We start from the raw sequence: 15200 nt of genomic DNA on the forward strand, positions 1-15200 counted from the left end.
AGACATTTCTGAGATGGCTGGCTAAGGGTAAAAAGTTTATTGCCAAAGAGTTGTAGAAAGTTAACCAAACGAAAAATCAAACCTAAAAATACGGCCTACTTTTAATATGCTCTAAAAATCGTAATACAATCGAGCATAATTATTTATTTTTTGAGTGGAAGGAAATTTCTTCAAAGGAGAAAGGATTCCTGCCCACAGAGTAAATCAGGCAGATGAGATAACTCAGACATGAAAGGGATAGACAAAATGTCAAATGCCTTTGCTGCTTGTTTCAAATTACATAACTTTCAAGGCAGAATTATCTCCGACAGAATCCTTAGAAGTAAGATTTTTAGATTTTAAAGATAGCAGTATAAAGGATAGCTGGGCATGTTAAAATGGGAATAAGACAGAAATTGTGTAGGTGTTAACAGGAAAAAAAAGGGGGGACTGCATACTATACCTAAGCAGAAAGAAAACCAAGATGATGATGAGTCTAGGAGAGTGGAATGAAAAGTCTTAAAAAGATAGGAAGATTCATCTGCATGATTTGACAATGCAGGAGAGCCTGTGAATGGACTTCATAAGAAAAGATCGGACTCGCATTACAGCAAATTACACGTGAAGAATTTCTACATGGGAGTTTAATTGTGGGATTCAGATATTAAGGATATTGGTCAATCTTCCTAAGATATAGTCCTTCCACCCCACTCAAACCCCAAACTCTGTACAAATGCAACTGTTTCTGGCAATTGTCTTTAGACTGTTGAAAAAAATCACACATAGTAAATTGGATCCACTATCGATTCATTGTCAGCAACCTTAACAATGGCTTCAATATTGTGGTAATTTCCTACTTCCTTGGAAAGTTTTCCCGTTTTTCACAATGACTATTGTTAAGCCATCTCTACTTTTCTTAACATTGTTTACACTCCTCTTATTCCCCAACCATCCTAAGCCATGTTGTCATCTACCTCAAAGAAAAAATAAAACCCAATTTTTTGGCATCAGATCTTCAATTTAACTACTTACAGCATACTTTTCTCCTTCCTGCATATGAGATTTCCTTCCACAAATATAAAATTCCTCCCCCATCCATGTCAGTGATCTTCTCCCTGCCTTATGTCCCAAACTTCATCATCTATTCTCCCAAACCTGTTCCTCCTCTAATGTTCCACCCAACAGTAAGTCAGCCCTGGAAGTCATCCTTGAATCCTTCCTCTCCAATTACCAAGCCTCGTATATCCCACATCCTAAATGTCTCTTAAATCTCATTATTTCTGTCCTCTGCCACCACCATAACTATCATCTGTCCACCCACTATAACAGCCTGAGTGGTCTCCTGACCTCCAAGCTGACTTCTCCCTAATCCATTTACCACTTTGTAGCCATCAGCTATCTTTCCAAAATGCTGTACTGGTAACTCACTTCTTCAGTTTTATTGCCCATGGAATAAAATGCAAACTCCTTACTATGTTTCCTAAGATCCTCTTATGATTTGCTCCTGCTTATCTTTCTAATGTATTTCCAGCTATTGCATTGCTTATATGCTCTGCACCAAGCATTTGCATACATTTACACGCATCTGTTTCCTTTGCCTGGGAGACTCCACACTCACTTCAACATTTGTCTAGGTTCATCGCAAACCTTCAGTGTCATTTCCTTTTAGAGGCCTTTCCTGACTTCCTAGACTAGGACTGTTCTCTTTACTATGGGCTTCCTTGACAACATTCATTGTTCTTTGTTAATTTATCTGTATACTCCGAAAGTAGGGCTCTGTCTACTCACTGTTGTGGCCCCAATATCCAGCAGTCTCAAAACTCTGCAGGCATCAAAAAATGCTGCTGAATAAATGAAAAGATATACAATATATAATAAAAATATTAAATAAACCATTAATAATAGGAGATGTGCTCCTTTATCTGGAATGGTATACACAGTCCCTATAGATTTTCATTAAAGTTAGAAGCATAACATTTCATGGTTTTCATAGGTAAGAATGAAACGGACACTTCAAGTAATATTGGAAGCTGTTACAATGGAAAACATACTGTGACTTAATGGCTTTTGTGTCTTTTATATTGTTTCCAGGCCAGAAAGGAAGATAGGTAATTTTAATACTCCTGGAGACATTGGTGTCAAAAGAGTGGTATTGAAAAAGCTAGCTTAAAGGCAGGATAAATAAGAAATTTATCAAAAAGTCTTTGACTATAACACATACATATACACAAGGATTGCATTTATATAGATACTATAAAATATTCAAAATCATTACCACTAAACAAATATACAAAAAAGAAACTATAAATATTTTGAGAAAGATGACTTCAATACATGCTGTTATGTTTTTTTTTTCTAAAGGAAAACCAGAGCAGCTGGCCTTACAATAATGAGAAAAGGTATTGATGACTAGCCTTCTAAAAAAAAGTGCCTGAAATGTTCATTCAAGGCTGGTATTCATTCTTTATTCAGAGCCTGGTTGTCAGCTTGAAAAGCAACAGAGATTACTGATGCATTCTAGGGCCAAATCATGGAGGACATAAATTTGCTCTTAGTACAGCAGTGAATCAAGGGAGGAAAAAACTTATTTGTATTCCAAGGGTCCTATGCATTCTGTTTGGCTTCAGTAGATTATTTTAATTAATCATAAGCAATATGGCACAACTTAGAAATAACCATAATTTGATATTTATTCCATTTCATTAGTTCAACACAGCAAAGCCATCCTTTAAATCCTGATACTGCATGATTAATATCTTGCATTGGTTTATTTGTACTTTTTTACTGAGTAGATATTACAGAAATAAAGTATTCTAAAAGGAATTTTTGAACTATTTAGGAGCTTTAAATTTATTTTAGATTTGCTTCAGTTTGGAAAAGTGGTTTAAAAAAAAAGCTGGGGTTAAGATATACGTAGTGGAGTGAAAATGAAAAAATAAACAGCAGTGTTATGTTTACTAAGGACAAAGTTAAAGCTGTGTTTTCAAAGTAATTCATGAGAATTCCCATGAAATTAAAACACATGATCAATTTTGCTGTTTTAAGAAATGACTTCAGAAACACTAATACATTTCACATTTTGGTTAGAAGAATCATTCCTATACTTTTCATTTATTAAAATACACACATACAAAGTTCTGATGAAATTAGGATTAGTTTTACATCAACTATGTTACTGAGATTAGTGGAGAAAGAAATTTTAAACAGGAGCAGTGCCTAGGAAGAAATAATTTTAAGAGGCCTAGTGGACCAAATAAAAAAGAACGTATTTCTGAACCTCTTTATGCAAAGAGATATTGTGAGTTGTGTATTTAAGACAACACCCTTGCTGTTGTGCAAGTAATCTATTTGGCAAGCTCAAATAGGAAATAACTGTGATGCAAAATGGTATGAGTATCACTTGAAACAAGCTTATAATAAAAGAATTACAGGAATTCAAAAGGAACTTGAACCCGGGAGGCGGAGCCTGCAGTGAGCCAAGATCATGCCACTGCACTCCAGCCTGGGTGAGACTCTGAGCCCACTGTCACTCCAGCTCAGAGTGAGACTCTGTCTTAAAAAAAACAAAAAAGAAATTCAAAAGGAATATGAGCTCCAGTTGTAATTAGAGAAGACTTCATGAAAATACAGATGTGAGATGGTTGTTAAAGGGCAGAGCTTTCTAAAAGTAAAAATAGAGGAAGATGTTTCATGATTTATAGAAAACAACCTAAATGAACCTTATTATTATCTTTCAGTAAATATTTACAAAACGAAAATGCTTTGGAAGTCATCTCATCTGCCCAGATTGATTGTAAGTCATAAAAGCAGTGGTGATGGCTTAAAATGCCTTATAAATCTGAAGCTTATGACTATTCCTTCATTAGGAAAAGATATAGAATAACTCCCTTTTCCTCCATAATGACTGCATTTCATCCCAAACACCACTGCTGCTAGGTATTTCCCTCTCCTCCTTCTGTCTCCTCCTGGGAAGAAGAAGGATCAGCAAAACAAAGGCCCAACAGATTGAAAGCTTCAAGGAAGTAGAATAAACACAGAATATGTGAATTAAGGATTAAAAAGCATTCATTGGATTTGATAATAGAGGTAAATAGGTGACATCAACCAAAACAAGCGAAGCCAATTGTTTCCCCTGTGGTACACAATGCATTTTTTTTTTTTTTTTCCTGATTCTATGCTTGTGCATGACCCTGTTGAGTAGTACACCAACTCAACAAGAAGGTAGTTATTACCCAGTAACTTTCATTCTTCTTAGGGTATGAAAATTGGCCACTGAATGTTCTGTTCCAAAATTCCCTCAGCAAGTTAAGCTAAATATCTAGATTAAAAGATTATTTTGATTTTAAAATGGACACTACATATCTGGCTTATTTAGTCTGCAGGCACTTTTTCATCTTCCAAAAATGTTCTGAAAAACGAAAAAAGTCTATCATAGACTACTGAGCATATATACTGTAGGGCTTTACTGATTAACATGCCTGCTTCTATTATTAAGAAATCTTCACCAATTTCCTTTTGTAACATCCTTAGCTGCTTCAAAACCAGTACTATTAGGTTTTGGTTATCTCGCCCCAAATATATATATATATATATTTGAGTTTTATAAAATATACATACTAGTTGCCTCCTTTTGACTGTAAGAGCACTTAGACTTTAAACTGTGACATATTTTCTTGAGTTAAATTTGACAATATACATTTTCATGACGTTGGAAAGGAACTTCAAATGGCTCTCTAATCTCTTGTTCTTTCTAGGCTACCCAAAAGAGCAAATCAAGTATTTTATTAAAGCTATCAGAAAATGTTTTTTTAATGTCCAAACTGAATTGCCACAATAGAATTTGGTTTATTATTCCTATTCTATAAAGATTACAGGTCATTAGTTATCTGCCTAGATAGCCTCCTCCAAATTATCAAGTTACAAAGTGAGCTCGCACATCAACCATCTATTGCCACAATAATGCTGGCAGCTCAAAACTTAGGTGTAAGACAATAAGCATTTATTTTTGCTCATGAATTTTGAATCAGTGGGCTGGGCTGGGCTAGTCTAGGCTAACCTTGTCCAGGCTTGCTTATCTGTCTACCACCAGCAAGCGAGTTTGGGCTTGGCTGGTCTAAGATGGTCTCACCTGAGATACCTCTCCTCCATGAGGTTTCTGATCTTCAGCCAGGCTAGTTTGGGATTATTCTCATGGCAGAGGTTTGAGAGAGGGAGGTAGGGAGATGGAAGGAGAGAAGGCTAAAACTTGCAAGGTTTCTTGAGACCCAGGCTTAGAACTGGCACAATCGTCACTTTTGCTACATGCTATTATTAGCCAAAGCAAGTTTCAGGGACACTCAGATTCAAGGGCGTGGGAACAGAACTCACCTCTTGATGGGAAGAACTGGAAATTGTACTGCAAAAGGAGTAGATATAGGCAAGGCTGAAGACCACAGTCACTTCTACAATCAACTTACCCAAACTTCGTTGAGTTGTTTCTTTAAATGAAGTAATCTGATATTAATGGTGCTTCCCCTCCACCCCTAAATCTAAGTTGTGCAAACATTAACTCATTTTATCATTGCAAAATACAATTTTTCTTTTTTCTTTTTTTTTTTCCAGACAGGGTCTCACTCTGCCTAGGCTGGAATGCAGTGGCATGATCTCAGCTCACTGCAGCCTCAACCTCCCCAGCCTCAAGTGATCCTCCCACCCCAGCCTCCCAAGTAGCTGGGGCTACAGGCACACCCCACCATGCCCGGCTAATTTTTGTACACTTTTGTAGAGACGGGGTTCTCGCCATGTTGCCCAGGCTGGTCTCAAACTCCCAGGCTCCAGTGATCCACCAGCCTCAGCCTCCGAAAATGTTAGGATTATAGGCGTGAGCCACCATGCCTGGCTGCAAAACGTAATTTCAAGAACACTGTTAAACTGAAATTAAGGTTTGCTGAAATTAGATGACAAGTTGAGGTTTTAATTTAAAACCACAAACAGTTGAGAAATATAGAGTTTATGAACTTAGGAGGAAAATAACATAAAAGCTACCTTATACAGTAGACAATATGAAGCTGTGCAATTAAGAGGAAATTATGTAGCTTAAGTGTTTTTTAAATTTTCATTCACTATTTAAAGCCTACCATAGAGTATTTGATAAATTATGATAAATCATTTTATTCAAACAGAAACACTGATGAACTTTTAAAATGAACCATTTATTAAATCAGACTGTTATTCTTAACAGTTATGTAAGTTACATGTATGTTTAAGTCAGAGTATTTCACATGGAAAAGTTTTTAACTCCTATAGGCAAGCAAAATCATATCACACAATATATAAGTGGGAAGGGGATACTGCTAAACATTCAAATAAGGCAAGTATATAAAAACAATAAAACAATAATGAAAAAATTCAAGCATTCCTTTAAGAGAATTCAACACTACAAGCTAAATGTACTTTCTGAGTGTATTCATATAATCAAGGCAGTGTTTCTTCTTTTAAAACATCAGGAAATGGAATAAGGCTCATTAATAGATACAGCTGCCCTCAAGATTTCAATTCAGTTGCCTTCTTTAAATTAAAATTCACAAAGTACACAATTAAGATATATCAAAAAACTGAATCTGCTACTCTAACAACAGCTGTCCATGCTTAATACTTAGTGGTTTATTTGACCAAATTAGTCTTTTCAGGGGGAAGAAAAAGATAAGCCACTGTAAAACATTTAGTTTGAAATGTATGCTAATATTTTCCTTAGAAATCAAAAGTTATGGAGGAAAAGGGTCATTTATTATAAGGAAAAGAAAGCAAAACACTAGAATGACCAACATTTTCAAGGAACAAGCACCACAAAGGACATTTGCATTCAGTTTTGTAATATTTATCAATGCATTTTTCTTACTCCAACCAATCTACTTCATCAAATTCTGAATCATCTTCCGAATCACTATATTCAACAGCAATACGGCGAGACAGGATGGTGGCAACATCATTTTCAATGCGTTCATGTTTAGCTTCCTGTTCACGCTGCTCTTCTACTTTGCGTAGTTGAATACCTGATATAGTGAATCCAAACCATTCATTTAAATCAAAATACTAAATACTAAATACTTGATATTATTAACATTTCTGGAATAAAATCAAATACACATGAGAAATACTAATAGGAAAAATAAAAAGATCAGAAAAGAATGTGAAGAAATCATACTGAGAGAGGCATTAAATCTTTATGTTATCTGTGTTATTAGTTGGTAAAACTTACCAGGTATCCCAGTAGGTATCTAAAGTTTATTTATCCATCATGGTCTACTATACCTCCTTGCTTACCACCCCCTAAAAAATTAATGAGGTGGTACATTTCTTCTATCATCCCAATGGTCAAATAAATTAAACATTGTTGAATATATTTTCTGTGGCTTCATTATCCATTGTACTTGAGGGAAAGGCACTATTATTCATTCTATATGCTCAGTGCCTGGCCTACAGTCATTGCTTAGGAAATAATGACAATAAATGAATGAATATGAGAAGTCTTTCCTTTGTTACTAAGGGAAGAACCTCACTCCTTTAAAGGCATCTGGTAGAGTTAAGTGTCATGGATACCCGAAATGAACAGCCTTAACATTGAAGAAAATACTATTTTTAAAGGAGTTAATATACACATTAAGCATAATATAAAGGGTTTTAATTAAATATTCTATAACACAAGTCTGATATATTAAATTTCTCATTCACTCAATAAACATTTTAAGGATACCTACAAAGCATGAAAATAAAATGATCAAATGTGATCTATTTTCTGGAAAATGATTTTAAATATAAGTTGGATATAGCTTTACTTTCTAAAGGCCATTTGTACACAACATGATCACCTAAAATTTTATAAATAAGGAACACATTTTTGTCTTAAATATTTAGAAAGTTTCCAATGCTACTATAGCAATGCTTTTCATGGAGCTGAGAAAATTACCTTTTCGTATTGCTTCCAGTAGCACACTCCTGGCATCACTGATTACAGGTAGGGTTGATGGATGGCGCTTTGGCTCAGAAGCAGGTATAACTTGTGATGGAGGAGATGGAGGCATTAATGGAACATGGGGACCTGGGGCAGTAGATGGAGTTGGATGTAGCCCAGAGGGAGGATGAGCAAGAGCTGTAACTGTGACAGGTGATGATGGTCGAATGCCAGGTGGAGGCAGAGGAGGCGGTGGTGGGGGTGGAGGCAGCCCCTGAACTTCACCTTGTGGGAGTGGATGAACTGGTACAGTTTCACATACTGGGGCAGCTCTAGCTACTGGTGGAGAGGGCTGTACTAGAGGAGGTGCAATTGGAGGAGGAGCTGGGTGAAGAACTCCAGGGGCAATCTGAAGAGGAGCTGGAGGTGGTGGTACTGCTGGAGCTTGCAAAGCAGTGGTTGGAGGTGGAGGTGGGGGAGGCACTGGAGGGGGAGGAGTTGAAGTCATTGAAGCTCTTAATGAGGAAGTTGACAAGGCAGATGGAAGAGGTGGTGGAGGAGGTGGGGGAGTGGGGCTCACAAACACAGGTGTTCTGCCTGTAGCCGGTGACTGAGGGCGATTTTCTATCAAACCTGTAGCAGAACTGAAATGACAAAGAGATTCTAGCAAGTTATTAAAAGAGAAAAGCCTAAAGAGAAAATCTAACCACACAAACTATAAATGACTATCTGTAATTATATCAAAATAGATCCATTAACATGCTCCTATAGAAATTTAACATCTTCAACAGTATTTAGGGAAAAAAAGAACTAAAAGCACATCAACAAAAAAAGTTAATGAGTGGTGCTTTGGTTTGTAATAGTCTAAATAGTCTCATTCTTTCATGCAACTTTTGCATCCACTCAGACATTTTATGCTCACTTTGATAAATAAAATGCTCAATTCTATACTGACAGGAGTCTCTGTAATGACTCAACATTGATCATAATGCAATTTTGTAGCAATACTTGTGGCCAATATAATGCTGTATTTATACTGAAACTATTAAGTCTCATCATATGCTATTTCAGTTACATCAATGACAGCTAATTACAAACCACAGAAAGAAATTCACAGCTCTCTCTTTTCCTGAAGATGGAACATCAAATGAGTCAGTGATAGAAAATTGGATTTTTAACTGAAAATTGTAAAGCTGATCTCTATATCTCTATTAGAAAATTTCCCTAATATTTCTCTATTAGAAATTTATCATTTGGATAATAACTGACAAGATTAAACTTCAAAATAGCTTTACAGAAAGATTATTATGAGCAACTGCCAATCCTCTCTGAAATTCTTTAAGTATTTTCCTTAATACCAAATTAGTATTAATAATCACATCTTTGGTTCCCATTTCTTAGACTGTTACCCACATTCCAAAAAATCCTTAATTTTTCTTAATACACTGCACATGATATGCTTAATAACAACACTATAATAAAATGAAACAGGCTTTAGTCTTTAAATTCTTATTAGCTAAATTTTCCTAGGAGAGTGTGTCAGCTCTAACCAGAAGATTACAAATAATGCCCCACAGACCAAATCAGACCTGCTCCCTGTTTTTATAAACAGAGTTTATTTAAATGCAGACACATTTGTTTATGTATAGTCTATGGTGGCTTTCATGCAACAATGGCAGAATTGAGTACTTGTGACAAAAACTGTAAGCCCTGAAAGCCAAAAATACTTACTATCTCGTCCTTGAAAGAAAAAGTTACTGACTCCTAAGATAAAACATCATATGCTTGTTCCAACATACCTGATACAGGTGGGTATCGGTTTCGCATCTCCTGCTCCATGCATTGGTGGAGGCGGAGGTGGTTCATGTGGTCTGACTAATACCCTTTCCTCAGCTCTAGTCAGAAGCTCACTCATCTGACTAAATGGCAAGGCAGAAAGTGAGTACGATCCATCCATATGATCCACGTATGTCTGAGGTCTAAAAGAAATATATAGTATCAGTGAATTTTTCTTGAATTATTGGGAGGAAAAGTGTTCTACATGAGATATTAAATATTTAAAGTTTATCCTTTCAATGCCAACATTTTAACTATTTTTAAGAAACTTTCAGAAAAGTATTACATTAATCCTGCTTTTAAAACAAAGAATGCTGCTCACAATGTAACCCTTACTTGTTGATTTAGAGATCTACTATGATGACCATCAGTTATTATTTTATAACAGAATACTAATTCAACTCACAGGATGAAAAGCATTACATACATAATCTAATAAACAAGAAAATAATTAACTTTTAGCAAATTGTGTGGAAAGCTATCTGCCTCTATTTCAGTTTTTTTCTTTACAAGAAGATGCCAATGACAGAAAGGTAGAATAGGAAAATGAGTTTTCTACTATTAGTATATCTCAGTGTGCTCTCAAATGACTTCTAAAAGTCTTGCACCAGAGAGAAAGGCCTCCCCGATACTAACAGCACAGAGGTGGCTAGCTATATTGTTTCTGTCCTTCTGCTGTTTTAAACGTGCAAGGGTACTCAGAAAACAGCTGAGTAACATAGCAACATGTGACTTAGATGTAAGCAAAATTTCAGATACCTCGAACATGTTAAGATTTATAAATATTTACTAGTACATTCTGGGGACAAAGTTGGATTTAACAGATGTACACACAGCAAGTCAGAAATTACTGTATTTAGTGAGCCAGATAAATACCTTAATTACTCAACTGTAGTAGAAATAAATGTGTGTATAATTTTTTAATGTCAATTCTTTCAGTAATACAGATAAATAGTATCTCTCAGATGTATATTTCTCCTAAAATAGGTCAAGATGTTGCACACTTATGGCCCAATAATTTATATGTATATTACTTAAAAGAAAACCTTAAGCTCTTCTCCATTAAAAAATCATATGACTAGGCTGGGCACAGTGGCTCACGCATGCAATCCCAGCACTTTGGGAGGCCAAAACAGGCAGATCACTTGAGGTCATGAGTTCAAGACCAGCCTGGCCAACATGGTGAGACCCCATCTCTACTAAAAATACAAAAATTAGCTGGGCGTGGTAGCGTGTGCCTGTAATTTCAGCTACTTGGAAGGCTGAGGTAGGAGAATCGCTTGAACCCAGGAGTTAGAGGTTGCAGTGAGCCAAGATCACACCACTGCACTCCAGCCTGGGTGATAGAGCGAGATTCTGTCTCAAAACAAACAAACAAACATGACTATACCCAAGTAAATGTCTTCATAGAGAGATGCCAGTTTAATGTGTTTGCTGGTAGTATGTTATTTAGTTAGGGCCCCTGGCCACTGAGAAAGGAAAAAGACCTATTCTTTTCTACAAAAGGGATGAGTACTTTTGTTTGAAAGTCCTAATGTATCTGAGGTGGGTGATGTGGCAAAGAAAGGAAGACAGGGGAAAGCAAAAGGAACAAAACAGAACCCCTTCTTCACTCCTATTTTATATGCAGTAAATCAATAGTATTTCAAAAAAATCCCAGACCCTACACTTCCATTACAAAATTCTAGCAGACTGTGCCCGAAATATTGAGAGACTATTGAGATTTCACACTAAAGCTAAAACAACCCTAAAGATCAGCCACTCCAACCACCTCTTTCTACAGATGACAAAACTAAAGTCCAGGTATGAAAATGACCTGCTCAAGGCCTGACTTTAGTAGGCCCACAGCGGTAGGGATTTTGAAGTAATCTCTATATTTATAACAGGGTCTGCCTGTTCAACAGTTTAGGACTCAAGACTTAGAAGTACAGATATTACAAATAAAGCCAATGTTTTATCATTTTTTTAAAAAAACAAAAACAAAAGTAAAGAAACCTTGTTTCAAAATGAGAGGCTGGACCATTAGCAACTTCAATATGCTTATGTAAGAGATTAGCATCATCTTCAGCCAGCTCTGGACCTTGGGCCAGCTTCTGCCATTCTCGCCGCCTGTCATGAGGTGCTCTTGGCACTTTTTCTGGTTCATGAGGACGATCTAGATTTTTCTGCTATAACAGATGTATTGAAACAAAGTCAAATGCTTAAGTGCTAATTTTTTAAAAAAGAGGTTATAACAATCAAAATAACATTCTAACATCAACACTAAAAAAGACAATGTCATCGTAATATAGTAAAAGTAACACAGAAATGGTTCACTTGTACATTCCGAGTTAAATCTTAGCCAGTGTGCTGCACTCCCAGTTTCCTGCCATGTTTTGTTTAACCCCTAATTCGAACTGATGGCGCCAGACACAAAATAGTACGCCTAAAGAATAGAATTTGAGGTCAGAAAGTCTTTCACATGAAAAAAGATTCATGAACCCTTGCTCCACAGGCATTAGTTTGAAATTTCTACCATTAATGGCATTGCCTACCTCTAATCAAAATGTAAAAATGTACTAAGGTTATGTTATCTGGGAAGTAACTGATTAGTTAGCCAACACATTAGAAAAAAATTCAATTATCTAATTAACCCATAATAACTATATCACTCAACAGAAAACATTGTCTTTAAACAATAAAACAAAAAGTGATTCAAAACTGGGGGAGAAAGTATAGAAAGGGCTAGAGTAAGTGTAACAAATTCAAATGCCCAAAGCGGCCAAGCGGATAACATACATGAATGAAGTCAGTCGGGTGTAAGATGGGGCATGTGGTGAGCTAGACAGATATGTCCATCTCAGGCACTCTAGTTCCAAAATTTAAAAACCTCTGTGTTTGGCAAATGAAACACTCCCTACAGGCATAATCTGGCTTGCCAGTCACTAGTTTGCAAATGTTAGCTAGAATACTGGGTTACCATCTAGCAAAGAAGACAATACAACGGCATTATACAGGGATTAGGGAAAGCAGAGATAGTTACAGGAGAACCAGAGAGATGATAAAGACAGAACTTGCCTCCTTCATAATTCAGCCTAAATCTAACTTTGCTTCAACCTTCTGTGTTTTCAGTTATCATTAACATGAAATATAAAGCAGATAGAAGTGAATTTTATTAGAAAGTGGAAAATGACAACAGAAATAACAGAAATTTCATGTGAATATAATAACCTCTCCAACACATTTAGGAGAGAAACGTTTAGGATGTGCTCTGTAGCCAGAAAATATTAGCTTAATCTACGTTACCAATATCTGTACAAGATTCCATTGTTCCTTCTTACCAAAATGTTCCTCTCTTCCTTGGTCCACCTAACTAACTCCTATCTGTTCTTCAAGATTCATTATAAGCTTTGTTGGAAGTGTTTACCCTGGCTGCTAGCTAAAGCAGATGCTATTCTGTGTTATCTAAACCCTTTATGCATACCTCTGCTACGGCACTTATTATGCCATACTCTAATAACCTAATTGCTCATCTGCTCCCCATCAGACTGTGTTCTTTCTGTGGAGTTATAAAGACTTCAGTATTTAACTATATGGACCCAATAAAATAAAACTGTCAAAATACAAGATTAATGAAGTTCAATATATGCAACAAAACACAAATATACAAAAATTAACCTCAATTTTTTAATCTCTTGTAATACCTTCTGCTTCCTCTTTTCCTTCCTCTTATCCTCTGTATCTTGCAACATTTTTTCTTTCCATAGATCAAAGAAATATGAAGGATTGGTATAAAACTTCAGACCTTCTTTACCATCATCTCTGAAATGTATCAATTAAAACACACATTAGTAAGACTTAGGCACTCAGAACAGAAATAATTTCACTAAAATGTTTATCCTCTTATATCAATAAAATACAGCTCCTGTTAAAATATTGACAAAATAAAATTGAATATTGCACCAATAGAAAATTTCTCACAAATCTGAGGAAACAAAGAAAAGAGGAAAACCAGATGCTTTTCTGAGTTAGTACTAATACTTCAAAGTACAGCTGGGCAATTTTCATCCCTAACTTCTGCTGAATCCCAAATTTTCTCAAAAGTCCTTTGGGCAATTCCAATAATTACAAATAGCTCTGCCAAAGATAAAAGCCTGAAAAGACAATAACATCATCTAGAATAGAGAAATTTTGAAGTTTCTGCCAATACTATGATTTATCTTACTAAATCCAAAATACATCACGTAATAGTCATTCTAATAGTCACATTTATATCTAATGATCTGCACACTGACTTATAATTTCAAATAACTCTCTAAATACTATTTTATTCAGGGTGTGTCATACATCTTAAATTACCCATTTAACAAACCACGTGAAAGAACTTCAAAAAAAGGTTAAATAATTCCAGATTTTATTCAAAGTGGTAAAAAGCATTTTAAGGTACTACCTATTCATTATATAAGAAGTTAATGCACACAAATCAAGAGTAGACGAAACAGGCCGGGCGCAGTGGCTCACACCTGTAATCCCAGCACTTTGGGAGGCCGAGGCGGGCGGATCACGAGGTCAGATGGAGACCATCCTGGCTAACACAGTGAAACCCCGTCTCTATTAAAAATACAAAAAATTAGCCGGGCTTGGTGATGGGCACCTGTAGTCCCAGCTACTCGGTAGGCTGACACAGGAGAATGGCATGAACCCGGGAGGTGGAGCTTGCAGTGAGCCTGAGTGACAGAGCGAGACTCTGCCTCAAAAAAAAAAAAAAAAAAGAGTAGACAAAACAAGCAAAAATTATAACGTTTATTTTGTTAGAAGGACAGAAATTTGAGCTTCTTCCATTTGGTTAAAAATTAAATTAAAAGGACAATAATGACTCCTTATCTCTTTATATTAATAAGTTTACCAGTGGCTTTTCTTAACTTGTCAAAACAACTCTTTTGAATAGGTCTTGTCTTTTGTATGCCAGAATCTTAGGAATTCATCCAGTGAATAAAACAAAGGTTTTTCCAAAGGTGGTGGACAGAGAGGGCTCTATGTGTTGGCTAGAAGCCCAATGAAATAAAGAATGTTTGGGGATTTAGCATTTCAATCTGAAGTCTGAGATAAATAATAGGGCTACCATTTATTAACCTACCTACCTATAAGGAGTGAGTATATTGAGAGGTGGAGGCTGTTCACAAACATCGTACGTCTCCTGTAATGGAATAGGCAAAGTCTTGCGATCAAAAAGCTGCTGGTCTTGAATTGTAGAACTTCGGAAAGCTTTCCTCATTGTTATATCTTGCAAAGACACTGAAACAAAAATCAAGAATTCATTTTATTTTATTTTACTAAGATGATTTAACATAAGGGCAAATTCATATACTGTATTTGTCTAAAAGTCAGCACGGTTCAAGAGGTTGTGACCTTAGTGGCTTATGAATCAGAAACCACATTATAAATGTTCTATCATTATATTTACCCTTATCATTCT

The 15200-nt window shown here is 36.0% G+C and overlaps 1 protein-coding gene across 7 annotated transcripts in view; it reads right to left on the reverse strand.

Moving 5' to 3' along the window:
- Window positions 1-6151: 6151 nt before the first annotated feature.
- LOC105492062 (WASP family member 1) overlaps window positions 6152-15200 on the reverse strand; it is a 74013-nt gene continuing 64964 nt past the window's right edge. For 6 of the 7 annotated variants that reach the window (XM_011758927.3, XM_011758924.3, XM_011758925.3 and 3 more), the window contains 6 exons: window positions 14866-15019; window positions 13429-13546; window positions 11741-11913; window positions 9709-9888; window positions 7925-8553; window positions 6152-7010 (listed from right to left, as the gene is read on the reverse strand). In XM_011758927.3, coding sequence (XP_011757229.1) covers window positions 6853-7010; window positions 7925-8553; window positions 9709-9888; window positions 11741-11913; window positions 13429-13546; window positions 14866-15019 — 1412 coding nt within the window. In that variant the 3' untranslated portion in view covers window positions 6152-6852. The remainder of the gene's footprint in view (window positions 7011-7924; window positions 8554-9708; window positions 9889-11740; window positions 11914-13428; window positions 13547-14865; window positions 15020-15200) is intronic. The other variant, XM_011758928.3, reaches the window with a different exon arrangement.

The sequence above is a fragment of the Macaca nemestrina genome, chromosome 5 (assembly GCF_043159975.1).
Source record: "Macaca nemestrina isolate mMacNem1 chromosome 5, mMacNem.hap1, whole genome shotgun sequence".
Classification (NCBI taxonomy): Eukaryota; Metazoa; Chordata; class Mammalia; order Primates; family Cercopithecidae; genus Macaca; species Macaca nemestrina.